The sequence below is a fragment of the Sinohyriopsis cumingii genome, chromosome 17 (assembly GCF_028554795.1).
Source record: "Sinohyriopsis cumingii isolate HCF-2022 chromosome 17, ASM2855479v2, whole genome shotgun sequence".
In the NCBI taxonomy this organism is placed as follows: Eukaryota; Metazoa; Mollusca; class Bivalvia; order Unionida; family Unionidae; genus Sinohyriopsis; species Sinohyriopsis cumingii.
In genome coordinates this window covers 49,925,185-49,941,338 of record NC_142977.1, presented here as the reverse complement: position 1 = coordinate 49,941,338, position 16,154 = coordinate 49,925,185, and the positions used below count along the sequence as shown (strand labels likewise).

Here is a 16,154-nt window from a genome sequence, read left to right as displayed (position 1 = left end):
ACACATACATACATACATACATACATACATACATACATACATACATACATACATACAGTGTCACATTACACCTACAAACTACGGTAGCTGGATAGTACCACGAAAGTTTTGTTAATATATTGTTTAAACCAGGTGATATCTTGTTTAAACCAAACAATGTATTGTTGCATTAGGGGCCAATCAATGAAAATCAGATCTAGGTGAAGATCTGACGACGAATGCGGTGACCTTTGAATTAACCATTGGAAATGTAGCCTTCAAAACTCTGATAGTGAATCAAATCGTTCGGTACACATTCATGCTCTTCATCCACACTGCTCAGTCTCCAAATGCGACGATATAAGACTTCGTCTGATTGGTTGATATAAATAACGATTATGGTAATAACATAGGTTACCAGAACATGACACCTAAGCGGTCGCTGTCAGATCTTCATGTATAAAAGTGGAGATCGGATTTTAATCAGATAATATTAGGGCACTTTGGTTCAAGGAAGAGGCACATTATAGAACAAGGAGACAATTTTGTCTCACCTACTAAGCAAAGACGAGACACTGTTGTCATCGTCGTTTTCGTCGAGTGCATTCAGTATCAGTTTTGCACTTAGATCAGTTTCTGATGCTGTGCAGAAACGCTCCGGTGGCCTAGTGGTTAGAGCGTCCGCCTCGGATATGGTAGGTCGCGGTTTTAAGCCGAATCATACCAAAGACTTATAAAAGTGGTACAAGCAGTTGCCTCGCTTGGCATTCAGCATTAAGAGGTTAGTGTCAGGACTGGTCGGCCTGGTGTCAGGATAATGTGAATGGGTGGGACATGATTCTACATGCCTGCGACATGATGCCCCACTGCTAGACATCGCTATAAACTGTCACACTTCAAACATCGTAGCGATATGACTGACAAATTGTTAAACATACATTAAAATTCCAAACACACACACACACACACACACACACACACACACACTGGTATGCGTATATAAAGCTTGATGTGTTCATCGCGTAGGATAATACTCACCTCTCACACCGTGCATCTAAGCTACGGTGACCCACTTTTCACGCTCCCGTAATTTAAGTTTTTAAATTGAGATCATTTTCTCTGACAACGAAATGTAATGGGTATCTTCAGCTTCAAGGGTACAACTCTCCACGGAAAAATAGGTCACTGTGGCTTACTGTCATGCTGCCTTGATAACATTATGTTTTTGCTTTTAGTGCAGATTCACTGACATTGTTGGTAAATACAGTCAGTAAACTAGATTTCACGCTCTAGTGATCGTTCAAAGTTTCGGATCCTGTCACAGAACAAACAACAAAATAAAGAAGACTTGATGCCAATAATGAATAGCAGAATTTATTTTTTCTTTAAGCTGGGATAGACAAAACAATTTCACGTGTTTATCTAATTAAACATGAAAGCATTTACGTGGGATAAATATAAAATAAGAGTTTTAAGTGACCTTTTCTGCGATTTACAGATAGGCAGATGAGAGAGCTCTAGAAGGGTACCGAGGACAGAGTGGACGTCACTGACGGCAAAAATATCGCTCCTTTCTACGTCTGTCTTGCTGGAGCACAATAAAACAGGTGCAACATTACACTATTTGGCCGTTGACGTACTATAAGTGTTAGTTAATTGATTACATAATTATTGCTGAAACGGGGGGGGGGGGGGGGGGCGGATGAGAGGAGTGCCAATTCCCTTTCATTGAAAGGAACAGTCTTTCACACCATCATCTATCTAAGAGAATATTTCCGCTTTGAGGGATAGACTGGGATTAACAAATCAATCATAGTTCCTAGGAAGGACCAGGTGATTAGATAATAACGGATGTAGTAAGGCAGGCACTAAAATCCACATATTTTTTTGTTGTCCTACTGTTTCAGAAGCATTTGTAAAGGTATCGTACGATCATTGTTCCAAATACAGGTAATCGTAATTCACTTCATTTTACTCTTGAGTTGTCGGACTCACCTTATGTGTAAACAAATGGGGGCGTGTTTTGCATCATTGCCTACTTATATATAAATACACTCTTGCAGAGCCATTTTCCTCAAGTCAAACGCATGTCCTTTGAGAACTCAAGCACAGGTGGGAGTCTGTAGCGATTACAAGCCTTACGCAAGAGGAATTTATCGAAGGTAACTTGTCATGCTATAGACTTGTACAGCAGCAATATACAGAATGCTAATAATATATACTGAATTCTGATTTGCCGTTTGCTATTTTTTGCAGTCGATTTGATAGATTAAGCCACGTGTCTTTCCAGGTTTGATATAGATAACATTTGTGTGGTATCTGATAGTCAACTTTAAATACAATCGTGCGGGATAGGTAAGCGTCTCCAACGAATACGTGGAGCTAAATCTGTGCTGATGATTTATCATACATACGCGTACATGTAATTAAATATGTTTGACAAATTGTTCCTATCACTGAGTATAATGTATGTGTATTTATTAAGACAGGAACGTATAGGTTTTAATGCATTTACGTGTTTATTGTTTTATGCACACGTGTAATTGAATATCGTTGAAAAGCACAATTATGTTCGAAACCTGCACGGGAATTTTTTTTCTTGCAGCTAAAATTGATTTGTAGAGTTGATTAGTAATCCTTTTTGTGCAATACCCCCAATTTACGTTCATTTGATATTTTAAATGAATGACAAAAACAGGTTAGATCCCTTGTATACACATGAGATCTATTATTCAACCTATGTTTTTTGTTATTATTGTCTCATTGATTCATCAATAACGATTTTTAATTTGAATATGTTGAGGCATTAAATTTTCTCCTGCTCTAGAAGATCATTGGTATAATTTGATTCATGTTGGTATAATTTGATTCATATTGGTATAATTCGATTCATATTGTATAATTCGATTCATATTGGTCAGGTGATTCGTGGTGTAGTCTGTTCTTTATGCTTGTTTATTGGAAGAAATAATGAATCAAATTTGAATTTAAAATATTCATTCGACTTGATAGCTTCAATGGCTACGATTCGCACCGTTCATGCAACATTTATCGAACATTCTAATAAAATAAATCAGCATGTAACTCGAATAGTCTTCAGTGAGAGATATGTTAGGTGCAAATTAATTTTGTTAAAGTCAGAAGTATACACTTATTAAATATTCAGTTTATGGGCTAGTTTTTACAGTCATCAAATAGGAAAAACTTAATGAGTTTATGAAAAGGGTGTTCGTTTGATTTGGTCTTATTGAGTTTTTACGGAGAGCGCTCTGACACTTAGCGCCCGACCGTACCAGTCAGTTCCGTTTCAAATAATACCTTTTACCTTACATGTCATTGCCGCTTATATGTCAGCTTGTTACGTGAATGGTTACAACACGAGATATGTGCAAAAAGCAAAAGATATTAGAGAGCCTCCGGTAACTAGAACAAGGACGTCTCGTGTAACTGGGGCATACAAAAGCTATGAAGTATCAGACATATCTTGATTGTATTTGAGATGCCAAAACTGTAACACAAAACCTTTGCCACTAGAATGTTATATTATCAACGCCACGATCAATGCTGCGGGACAACAATTATCACTGCTGTATTTATTCAAATTGATGCACCTCCTAAATAAGTATAGACCTTATAAGATGTTTGGAACAGTCAAAAACCTTATAAAACTTGTACTCCACCAGATGAAAAAATTAAATAGCCAGGTTTTGACTCGGTCATATAACAAGGTTCATAAAGAAAATATAAACAGGTTCTGTTAAAAAGGAAATTTAAACAATAATTGGAAACCTGTGATATCTTTTGTCTATACTAATAAGTGAACGTAAATCATTAACCCTGTCTCAAAAATTAACGTTGGCTGTCAGTGCAACTGGTTCTGTTTAGTGGAAGCAAAACCATTTAGCAAAATGAAGGTGAAATGTACGACCCTAGTGAATTGTACACATCATGTACAATTCTTGTTATTAACCTAGCCTACATACAATTCACAAGTTGTGGTCACCCGTATCGACTGGTTTTTATTTCGTTTTTTATTTATTTTTCATCATTCTTAAAAACTCTTTGTACATTTATTGAAGCTTCCTTTTAAATTCTGTTGCAATTGGTGTGCAAGGTAAGGAAGCCGACTAAACCGAGTTTCGAATACTTCTTTGTCTTTGAAGCATCCTAACATTTCTGATGTCTCTCAGGTAGCGCTACATTAACTGGGACAATCAACTGCTTCAGCGTCTATTCCATAAGGAAAGCAATACTATTTTATTCATGATTTTTCATGGAGATTTTTCTAACCAGTGAAAATTTTACTATCTTTCAAAACAAAGCAGCATTAAAGCATAAACAGAAAACAAAATGTTGATTGGGTTCATTTTCTTGGCTTTTGCATAGGTCGCTGGTTCTGAAGCTGAAGCGATATCATTTTTGCAACTTCGTCCTTTTTTAATATAGGGAGTATGTCTGCATATATGTACGTTACTCAAACTTGCATTTCCATATTTTGGTCTCTTTCAATTTTCTTCTTCTCCTTTGATCTCAATTCCTCCCTTTTGCTTAAAGATGTTACACCTGAAGTCTGTCGGTAACATCTCTCTGTGGTGCTTCTTCGGTACCTTTTTCCCCAAATGTTATCGGTATCAATCCGCGCAAGAAAAATGTGTTAAAAAAATAATTAAAAAATCTTCATTTTTGTATCAAAGTATAAAAGTCACTGTCCTAAAGTTATTGCAAAATGTCTGATTGTTTTATCGACGAAGTAATGCATTCAATTCGCGTTGACGCAAGATGGAGAGAAAAAAAAAATCACCGCAAATCGACAGCTTTTGCCCTTAACAACAAATAATAAAAAGAAAGTAGTAGACTGAGTAGATATAAGGTAATGTTTCACTGGTTAAATCGAAATATTTTGTGTTGTCGCGAAACATTATTCAAGGCTTTCTAATTTAAAATCAACGCCTTAACAAAACAAAACAAAAAAAAAACACCATCCGAAATGCATGAAAAAGATGACTCTTTCAGTATGTTAACTACCAATATTTAAATTGTTTTCCATTTTTTGAAGAAGTATAAAATAAGGTAGTGAATAAAATGTCTCACAAAAGTAAGTGATACTCATTCACTCGATTTAAATGCATTGTATTGTTCGCGATCTACTGTTTAAAGTAGGTCAAGAGAAAATTGAAAGTAATGATACGTAGACGCAATGCCCTTCTTATCTTGTGTACACCTACTATAGTCCTTGTTTATACAATGATATTGACGTCAATGTTGGCAACAGTTTCTTTGATCTCATGTAAACAAAAAGTGTAAGCTTGAGTTTCCCATCATATCTAAAACACTATCTTCAGTCCCTTCCAGCACTATAAGATGTCTTCGGGCCGTATACATCACGGATAAGTAGATTTTTGTCTGCTTGAAAAGAGATATCTTCAGGTTCATTTAAAGACAGATAAGGCTGAGGGAATGGGGCAGTGGGTCATTATATCCCGATGTATTGGTACATTACGTCATGTTATCCTTCGGAAATGGGGCATTAGGTCATGTTATCCTTCGGAAATGGAGCATTACGCCATGATATCCTTCGGAAATGGGGCATTACGTCATGATATCCTTCGGAAATGGGGCATTACGTAATGATATCCTGATTGAATGGGACATTACGTCATGCTATCATGAGGGAATCGAACATTAAATTAGCCTACTCGTGGCTATAGAACAAAATGTTTTAACTGAAAACTAAGTCACAAAAAATAAACTGAATTTATTTAAGACTGTACACAATGTACCACATGTTAGAAATTATGTGATTTTATAATTTATCGTTTATCGGAGCGGTGATAGAAATCATTGATATAGCACAGCGTAGACTGCTATTGCATTATTTCAGTGTCAGATCAGGTCAATGGAACTGTCAGATCTGAGTCTAAGAGGCTTGCTTGAAAAATACAATAAAACACAGCGTAGAATGTACCAGTGTCAGATCTGAGTAGAAGAAGATCGCTTGAAATCGTTGATGAAACACAGCGTAGACTGTACCACTGTCAGATCTGAGTCTAAGCGGATCGCTTGAAATCATTGATAAATCTCGCTAATTAAGCTATACCGTTGTATGTATGCTATGTGTTTGTTTTTGTGTGTGTGTGTGTGTGTGTGTGTGTGTGTAATTTCGATTTTTAACGTAGCTTTACCAATGTTTCAGTCATATCGCTACAATGTCTGCAGTGTGACAGTTTATAGTGATGGTTAGTACTGGGGCATCATGCAGCAGACATGTAGCATGATGTCCCACCCAGTCACATTATCCTGACACCAGGCCGACCAGTCCTAACACTAACCTCTTAATGCTGAGCGCTACGCGAAGCAGCTGTTAGTACCATTTTTGTAAGTCTTTGGTATGACTCGGCCGGGGATCGAACCCACGACCTCCCGCATCCGAGGCGGACGCTCTAACCATGTATGTATGTATGTAGCAGGGTCTATTAGGCTCGCTCGGAATCATTGAATACAGCGTAGAATGTGCCGTGTCATTATGTAACTGTCCGATCACAGTCTATGCGGATGGCTTAAAATCATTGATTGAACGCTCATGGCAGACAATGCCATTGCATTATATAACTTTCAGTTTTGAGTGTAAACTGTCTGTAGTTAACTGCGGTGACCTATTTTATTTATACTGCATAGGTTTTAATCAAGGGATCGCCTCGCCAGCATAATAACTACTATGACGAGGCAATTCTTTGATAGAAAGGGAGCACCATGTGTATACTTATAGAGTCATGGATATAGTAGACGACCTTTGGTAATAAAATCTAGTATATTTACCGTGAGAGGCTTGGTATATTTGTAGATTCACACAAAAGTCTACCGCTTTTGCCGGAATGGGAATGCAAATTTCATTCACTATTGTTTTGAAGCATGTTAATGTACATCCATATTTCATCCTTAAGTGTTGTCAAGATCATCAATGAATAATAAATTACTTCATAAAAAAAGCTGTTGACGATCATTTAGTATCTTAATGTATTAAAATTATTAAGACATGTTAACACAGGTCAAGGAAAGTATAACAAAACGTGTATACGAACCTTTTGAGACATACTAAAAGTACTTCGTCACATATATTATTCTACTACAATGTTAGTATTTAAACATATATAACGCTTCAACAAGTATATCAATTCAATTTATACTTGTCCTAAACACGTTGTATCAATATGCTTACTATTAGAGTGTTTACGGTAGTTGATATAAACCGACAACAATACGTTAGCACATCGCGGGACTCAAATATAGATCAGTTCAACTGAAATTAAGGATTGATGATTGGCGTAATATCGAACTGTCTTAATTCTTTCTGTATGGCTTACGTATATAAACGTTTTTGAATAATGCACAGTTCGGTCAATACATGCTATTTATTTGCGAATTTCTTGAATTAATTTAATTATTTTGTAAGCATTGATTTTAATGTGTTTGTTAGGTTATACACTTTCAGAAACTACATAGCACAGTAAAATTTCGAGTTTTGTGGATTATTTGATACATCGTGGTAGTTTGCGTGTACGTTGGATCCATCATGAGTTTTGAGGATACGATACATTTTGAGTTTTGGTGTTCATATTATAACATTATTGTTTTGCATATTAGGAAGATAATATAGTGGTATAAATAAAATATGTTCTCTATATCATCAAGCATATAGTCGAATAGCACAGACCCAGACTTCACAACATATAATGCATGAACGATCCGGGTATAGCTCCCTATCTTGAAGATAAAAATGTAACAAGCAACATAGGCCCAGAGCTACAATAATACAACGCATGCGCAGATCAGTCTAGTCCCCTAGCTTGAAAACACAAGTATAACAAACAGCACAGACTTCGATCTACCATCACATTATGCATGAACGAATTAAGGTTTAGTCTTCTGGCTTGAAAACAGAAGGGCAAGAAAGGTCATTGATCTAGATCGAACGGCGCATGCGTCGATAAATCTGGTTTATGCTGTCCTCAGTTGTTGATAAGTTTTACACCTGTGAATGTGAAATCATGCATAGGTCTCAGCATATATATTTAAATTTAATTTGTTTTAGAAAAGTTTTTACTCTATAAAGGCCTTGAATTGTAAAACACATTGCCATGTGGTTACATTGGATACTTGTTATGTAAATTTTTAGCATGTCATCCGAACGCAGATAGTTTAAATTATTGTAACATTACTTTGCAGAGAATACCGGAATCATGAAAAATATGAACTTGATCTTATATGTGGCTGTTGTAGCAGCAATGATTGCAGTTTGCAGTACAGGTAAGTTTAAATCTTAACTTGTAAAGGTTGAGTTTTATTATTTCATTTGGAATTTTAATGTAAAGTAACACATGAAAGTGACCTATTGTCGAGGAAATTGCAGCAAAGTGCCTTGACAAGGGACAACTAAGGTATAGCAGCAGGGAGGGCGAATCCTACAAAGGTCTAGAGACCACCAAATGATAAAATAAGCCTTAAAAAAAAGCTAATCCTACAACAGCAACGAGACAAAAAAACGCGACCCCCCCCCCTCAACTTGTTGTCGCCCCGGGGGCTGCTCTCTTCGAGTTTCTCACGTTAACCATACAATGTATCAAGTCCGATACGGTATCGTGTCCGCGGGTCGTGTAAATTTATTGTTACAAATCCATGTGGGTTTCTTTGAGCGCGACTAAAGAAATTTTTAAATTTATTTAAATCCATATCGCCACCACACCAGGTTTGATGAATATTTCTCAACGTGTGAACATCAACTCCATTAAATATCGCAAGAAGATTACAGTTATCCCTGATTACCTTTGGTATTTGTGTGTAACGTTGAGTAACATAAATGACATCGGTGTTTTTATGACGACCCCGGGAAAATATTCTTGCAGGATTTTTTTGCTTGTCCAGCATCACATCATCGTACACTACTAGGTTATTTTTTTCCCCGTCGAGGTCCTCAACGCTGGGAGCTTCTTCGATATCAGTGATAAATTCAACTACATCCTCGTCACTCAGCGCTTTTGCACTCTCATTAAAATCTTTTATAACATTATAGCATCGCTGATCGTCTACAGATGGTGCTACCAAATACAGCTTATCCCACTTCATCCACTTCATTATCATGTTCAGCAGCAGTTGCGTTTTACCCGATCCTGACGGTCCTATAATAATCATTCTGATAGAGTTTGGTAACACTGAATTATGCTTGATTGGCTCCCTTCGCCGCGTCGCAGAAAAATCTGTAATTTCCATTTATATACAAAGAATAATAATTATGGATCTATATTGTGTGAAGTGTCGGGCACGAACCCCTACGAATGATCTAACAACCATTACAACAAAAAATAACAGACAAGCAATTTCTGGCACGTGTACGCGATGTGGCACAAAAAAATTTAGATTTCAAAAAAAAAACGAGGTGGTGACATTGCAGCCTCCCTCGGACGACTTCCAGGTACCCCTTGGGGAAAGTATCCCGGAGAAAAACATCTCCCAGGATACAATTACTGCGGTCCAGGGACACGACTAAATATCAGACTTGATGAACAGTCTAAACCAAAACCGGGAGAGTATCCGATAAACGCTATCGACGCAGCGTGTCACATGCATGATGTTGCTTATCGAAGTAAAGATCTGCAAGACAGGCATATCGCGGATGTGAAATTAATTCATGCACTAAGCGCCATAAAAAATAAATCATTTAAGGAGTCACTCGCTAATTGGTTAATAAGATCAGCGATGAAATCTAAATTAGCATTAGGCGCTGGATAATTAATAACGATGCAGACAAGTCCAAGGACTTCCAACGCTAGTGTTTCCATGCAAGCGATTTATTATTCCCCAATCGGATATTGGAGAGGTAACTCAGCAATTAATAAACTCGCCAACGCGGCATCAGTACCACGCGAGGCTGCCAAAAAATGGCTGTCAAAACAAGCAATATGGCAAATCTACTTACCACCACCTCGACAAATCAACTTTGCACATTTTGATGTTAGTACCCCCAATGAAGTTCATCAGGCTGACATACTATTCCTGCCTCATGATACTGTCCGCAGAAAAACATACAAATACGCGCTAACAGTAGTTGATGTTGCTAGTAGATACAAAGAAGCAGAACCATTAATGACAAAAACAGCGTCCGAAGTCGCCTCTGCGTTTTCGCGAATTTATCAGCGAGGACCTCTAAACTGGCCACGATTATTACAAGTTGATCCTGGTAAAGAATTTCAGGGCGCGGTGTCATCACTGACAAAGCAGCATAACGTTACCATACGACGAGGACATACTGAAATTCATCGGGATCAGGCAATTGTTGAGCGATTTAATAGAACACTCGCTGAGAGATTATTCGGATACCAGTACGCGAGGGAATTCATTTACGATACGAGATCTCGTGAATGGGTTGCAAGACTGCCAAACGTGATAGCCGCACTGAATAATGAAATTACCAGAACAACAAACATGAGACCTGTAAATGCAATCACAAAAAAATATATACCCCGCGTCAGTGAACGTGTTTCAACGCAGCCAACGACGCTAGCGTCCCCGTTGCTGGGTAATGTCACCGTTAGGTATTTATACGAACCCGGCGAACTCGAAGGAGGAAAAAAAAGAGCAACCGATCCAACATGGAGTGTTACCACACACAAGATATCCAGCATAACCAGATCAACTGGGAGAAACGCAATCTACAGATTAGATTCGACTGCTCCTCAGCGTGGATTCACACGCGAGCAACTTCAGGTGATTCCCACGGATACACAATTACCACCTCGATCACTTAAATAACTGCAGCAACACCTCTGCGTCGATTACACTCAAGACAGGTCAACATTACATTTTCACGCGTATGACCGAGATTGCTGTCTATTCTATCCACGGTAAATTGTCTTGGGTCGTTTTTCGAATACTGCCACAGCAATAAACAATTACAACTCGCACAGTGATTATTCTGACGCTCACGTAACGACAACACAGCGTTGATATCCAGGTTAAACTCTCTATTATTTTTCTTGTCGCTTTGTCGGTAACTGTCTAATTTTTTTCTTATTTGATCTTTTTGCGTTAACTCAACAACGGCTGACTTCGTTGACGTATCTAATGCAATTCTTCGTAACTGAGCCATCTTTCTTACTCTGGACACGGCTAAATAAACTAAATTTGACCATTCGATGCGGTCATCAACGATCCAAACAGTTGTATCAGAAATAGTTAATCCTTGTGCTGAATGAATCGTCATAGCATATCCTAGTGTCCACGGTGATTTATTTATTGCTAATGCATCTTCGACCGCATCGACGTTAACTGTTACTATATCATTCAATACTAAATTTTGTTTCTCTGGTTTTCCGGGAATATCAACATCAGTATTCTGCAATCGTGTATCATCTGGTCTATAACATAACGGCACTTCCAACGTTGGAAATTTCTGCCGCTGTAACTGAAATAGTCGCCGCTGAAGTGTATCTCTGACTGATTTTCTACTTGCAACAATTAAATCATCTGGTTTCCACGCCGTTAAAAAGTTATCAAATGAAGTCTCTGGAATTATTTCACGCATTATTTCACATTGGACTTTATTGGTTTGTAGCCTAATTAGTTTTTTAAACTCCTTTAATGTGTCATCAAGCGCTCTGATGTCATCACGCATTTCCTCGTAATAATCAACAAACCCTCGTAACCACTCGTGGGGGGATTCGCCGACAAATGGTGATGGTTGACCATGATCGCCGCACATCACAACTGCGGTATTTTTCGTTAACAACCACGTCAGGAACCGTTGTAATGTATCCAGCGGCACAGTGTCTATTTCATCCCAGATGATTTTCTCCGGGATATACTTCGTTCCCATTCGCGTAGGAGTCCATGTACCGCCGCTGTATTTGAAAAAGCCGTGATAAGTGCAGGCCTTTACTCCCCGTTGTATCATTTCTCTGGCAAGTCTGTGTGTTGGTGTTAGCACGATCAAATCAGAACCGCGGAATAGTTCGATTGCACGAGTTGTCTTACCACAGCCTCCAGGTCCGTTCAAATAAACTGTTCTGTGTCTAGCAATTGGATCGTGCACAGAAGGTCCCGATGAAGGTGTCCATGACATCCCTGTTGATTTCCGATATTCATCTTTAATTTCGACATCAGCTGATGCGCAGTACGAGTGTAATTCTTCTTTTTTTACTCGCCATGTTCCCCATTGACCATCAGATTCTGGCAAATCTAACACAGTCAAATCGTCTTCGTGAATATAAAACGAATCTGTCGCAACTCTTGCCACGAAGGGAACTCTATTCACCATCGACAGTAAATTCATAGAAACATAAGCCAGCATAGAGGATCTCAAATGAGTATACTGAGCTGAATCACCGTCTATATAACTAACAACTGTTCCTAATCGTTTTCCGTCCGGGATTATTATGTCCTCGCGGGAGCAGAATGTATCTTTCGCAGTAGTATCAGCGATAATGAAATTTAATTCTTCCTCATCCATAATTAATCGACTGTGATGTCGTTTATGATCATATGCTCCGCCTTGAGTAAATTTACCTATCAATCTTCGGCCGAGATCTTTACAGTTGCGCTCTTCCTCGGACGTGTCCGCAGTTGGTAACCAAACTGAGGTTTGTTTTGAGTAACAAATAATCCCCGTACTGACAGTAATAGATTTTAATATTCCTTTATCAACCATAAATCGCAACAGCGAAAACGGTACCCATTTCTTTTCGTGGAAATGTCTGCCAAACCAAGCATAATTAATAGGATGTAACCGTGTTGCAAATTCGAACGATTCCACGTGAGCAAATCCAGTCAGGTCAAAATCAGGTAAAGGTCCGTTAATAGCTACTCTTGTCATTAAATTTGTGGGATGTCCAAACCGCGCAAAGTATTCAGCGCATTCACCACGGCCAAGAAAACTTCCTGGATAGCACGCAATCATATCCACCGATACCATATTATCACTAACAAATACACTATTCCATAAACCGCCGTGTCCGTATTCGATGCAACTCTGCTGAACATTCTCGAGAAAACTCTTCATGGTTGGTTTCCAATTATTTTTTTGTCGTGCTATATGTGCGGCAACACTTGGAACAGTAAAACAATTAGTTAGTAATTGATCAACTTGCTCAGTTGAATATTTTTCTGTGAGCGCTTTCATTTCATTTTGTAACTCCGCAGTTCTATATATTTCTCCGTTCGGGGTCACGAACTGGTCATAATCACCAACTTCAGAACTTCTAAACAACCATACCGATACCGGATCGGTTTTACTCATTTGATAAATACAATCAAACATACCCGCGGAATAATACCTTATAACACGATCGCGTGGAAATATTTTAACTGATTCCGTCCAGGCGTGGCTGTTATGATCAATAATTGTTATTGAAGCTCCACTACGGTTGTATTTCGATTTATTCAATTCCTCGCCTGTTAGCGATAATACCGTTATAGGAAATCTTAATAATTTTTCTAGCGCGGCAACATCCTTAATTGACGCCCCTACATCTTTGACTCGATTAGCCCATGTTGTTATTTTATTTTTTCTGATCTCAGTTAGACCATTTCCACGTGCTGCGTTTTTAAAATGTTCCATTACTCGCTCAGCTACACAATTTAACACCACTGATGTTTTCATTGGCGTGAGTTTATCTACACTTGGTTTCTTTATCGGATATATTCCGTAAACGACTGCAGTTACTGGATACGATCTGGCGTAATACGGTATATCAACCCCCGTCAACATTCCTGGTCTAGAATTATTGCTCAACAAAATAGTTTTCCTTTTAATGTCAAGGATAGGATCATTTTTATCACGGATAATCCACGTGTCATCGTCGTTTTCGTTGACCACTTTGACAATAAATTTTATCTGTATGAAATATCTTCTATCGTCGAGATACCCAATTATGTTACGCGCGATTGTATCGTTCATGGTAGCATCAATGATAACGCTCGCGTGAGCGATGCTAGCATCGCCAAAAACTCTTCGAGTTTCGGGGATAATTTTATATGTCGACCACACATGTGCGGCACCATCACGACGAAACTCTTCCTTGGCATTCTTGATAACACCAAGCAGTTCCTTTAACTCTCTTCGTCGTACATCGCCGGTTAACCGGTCAAGATCGAATCGACCTCGGGGAAATTGGAGATTTCCAGGTTTTATTCTGGATAGTCTTTCAAAACTCATTATTATAATTACGACAAGTATTTAAATAGACAAATATATTATATAATGAACCATTGTTGCTGGCTTCGACTTAATTCATCAACTCCGTGTAACAAACCCTGCAGGGGCGAATACTGCGGACAACACGCCCAACAAGTAAGAAATGGAAGTTTAGGACCAATACCGTGTATCCGATGCCACGTTGGAGTTAAAGGAAAAACACAATTATGTGCACGTTGCGGTGGGAAACGATACCGCGAGCTTAAACGATATTATACTAAAAAAAATAATATTTCCGCGGTTGATTTTCATGAGCGTGATTACATAAATAAGTTTTCAGACAAATTATGAATTAGACAAATGATTTGCTTATAGTATAATGAATCAAGAATTCGTCCCCGAACAAGAATTTGTTCCCGAACAAGAATTTGTTGCACATCCAACTATTCCAAATTATGAGGCAAACCGAGATGGCACGGTGCGACACTGCACGCGAAGACGACCAGTTGGTACAGTTGATAATGCTGGTTATTTAAGATTTACTGTTACCAAAGGGAGGTATTTATGTCATCGTTTCGTCTATGAGGTTTTTAACGGAGTGATCCCTAAGGGTTTTGTCATTGATCACATTAACGGTAACATACTTGATAACTCTATAAACAATCTTCGCGTGGTCACCCAGAGCAAGAACTGCCGGTTGGGTAAAACGGGATATGGTAAAAAAACTGTAAGACCTGTCCAGGGTCATAATACACAGACCGGTGACGAAATAGTATTCCCGTCGATGTATGCCGCCGCGAAGTATTACGATATTTGTTCACCTGTTGTACAGCATGTCGCAGACGGGATCAACAAAACAGCATTTTCAAAACGACTAAAACAAAAAATCTCATTTTGTTACGTCGACAACTCGGAAGTTAAAGACGAGAAATGCTCTGCATTTTCAGAAAGTCTTTAGACTCAAAAATGTTTTCATTTTTCCGTATTAGATAAAAAAAATGGTATAATAATATGAATTACGAAAACATAAGAATCGTAATTGATGAAATTCAAAAATTGAAACAGCGGGGTTTTAATATTTTAACAGACCCTGAAACAATTATGTCGGATTTTGAATCCTTGAATGAGCTATCAACGAAGAAGAATACTCTTCCTTCCAGATACAGGTTTATTAAAATGCTGCAAAATTGCATTTATAGATCACTTGCCGAGATCACCAATGAACAAATATCCGAATTTATTCCACTGACGCGTGCAGTTGAAAGTATTCGTCGCACACTATCACACGAGTATGAGACTCGAAAATTAATTAATTCCCGAGTGAGATTGTTAAAAAATCAAATAAAGAATTCAGACGCGGCAATCTCCGATTGCTCTGAAATGCAAGCATTTCCAGAAATGCAAGGACTTCTGGATACATTAAGCATTTCTGAGAAGTCAGAGACTTCCCTGGAAGTCTAACGTAAAAACGCTAGCGTTTTCAGAAACACCATTGTGAGTTTACAAGGGTAAAAAAAAAGTATTATTTTTTTTTGTCTTTGAAATTCTACTATGGAAACGCTAGCGTTTCTGGAAATATGCAAGCATTTCTCAGGAAGTCCTTAGATTTCTCAGAACTCTTTGAGTTCCAGGATTTGCTTGAGTGTTTCAGCATCAATACACGAATGAGAATAGTTCATGATGTGTTCTTGGTCACAAAAAACTGTGATCGTGTGATACTTCTGTAACTGTTCCTGTTGCGGCCGTGTCAACAAGAAGTCTTCGTTGCCGTGGTCGTCAACGACTAGGTCGTCAACGACTATTTCGACATCCGAATACTGTTCCGGGAAATCAAATGCGGTCCTGATTGCCGCGTTGAGAATTTGTTTGTCATGTATGCGAACTCGGACATGGATATACTCGCGCATTATACACAACTGCAATTTTTTTAAATGAGAAGTCTTAAGACGAAAATCCATTAGGATTTCACCAGCAGGTTTATACTCACAGTCTC

The 16,154-nt window shown here is 38.3% G+C and overlaps 1 protein-coding gene across 1 annotated transcript in view; it reads left to right on the top strand.

The window, feature by feature from the left end:
* The first annotated feature begins 1,824 nt into the window (after positions 1-1,824).
* Positions 1,825-16,154, top strand: part of LOC149778670 (prostaglandin G/H synthase 2-like) — a 42,037-nt gene continuing 27,707 nt past the window's right edge. The window contains exons 1-3 of the mRNA XM_089939470.1: positions 1,825-1,929; positions 2,043-2,141; positions 8,203-8,283. Coding sequence (XP_089795596.1) covers positions 8,217-8,283 — 67 coding nt within the window. The 5' untranslated portion in view covers positions 1,825-1,929; positions 2,043-2,141; positions 8,203-8,216. The remainder of the gene's footprint in view (positions 1,930-2,042; positions 2,142-8,202; positions 8,284-16,154) is intronic.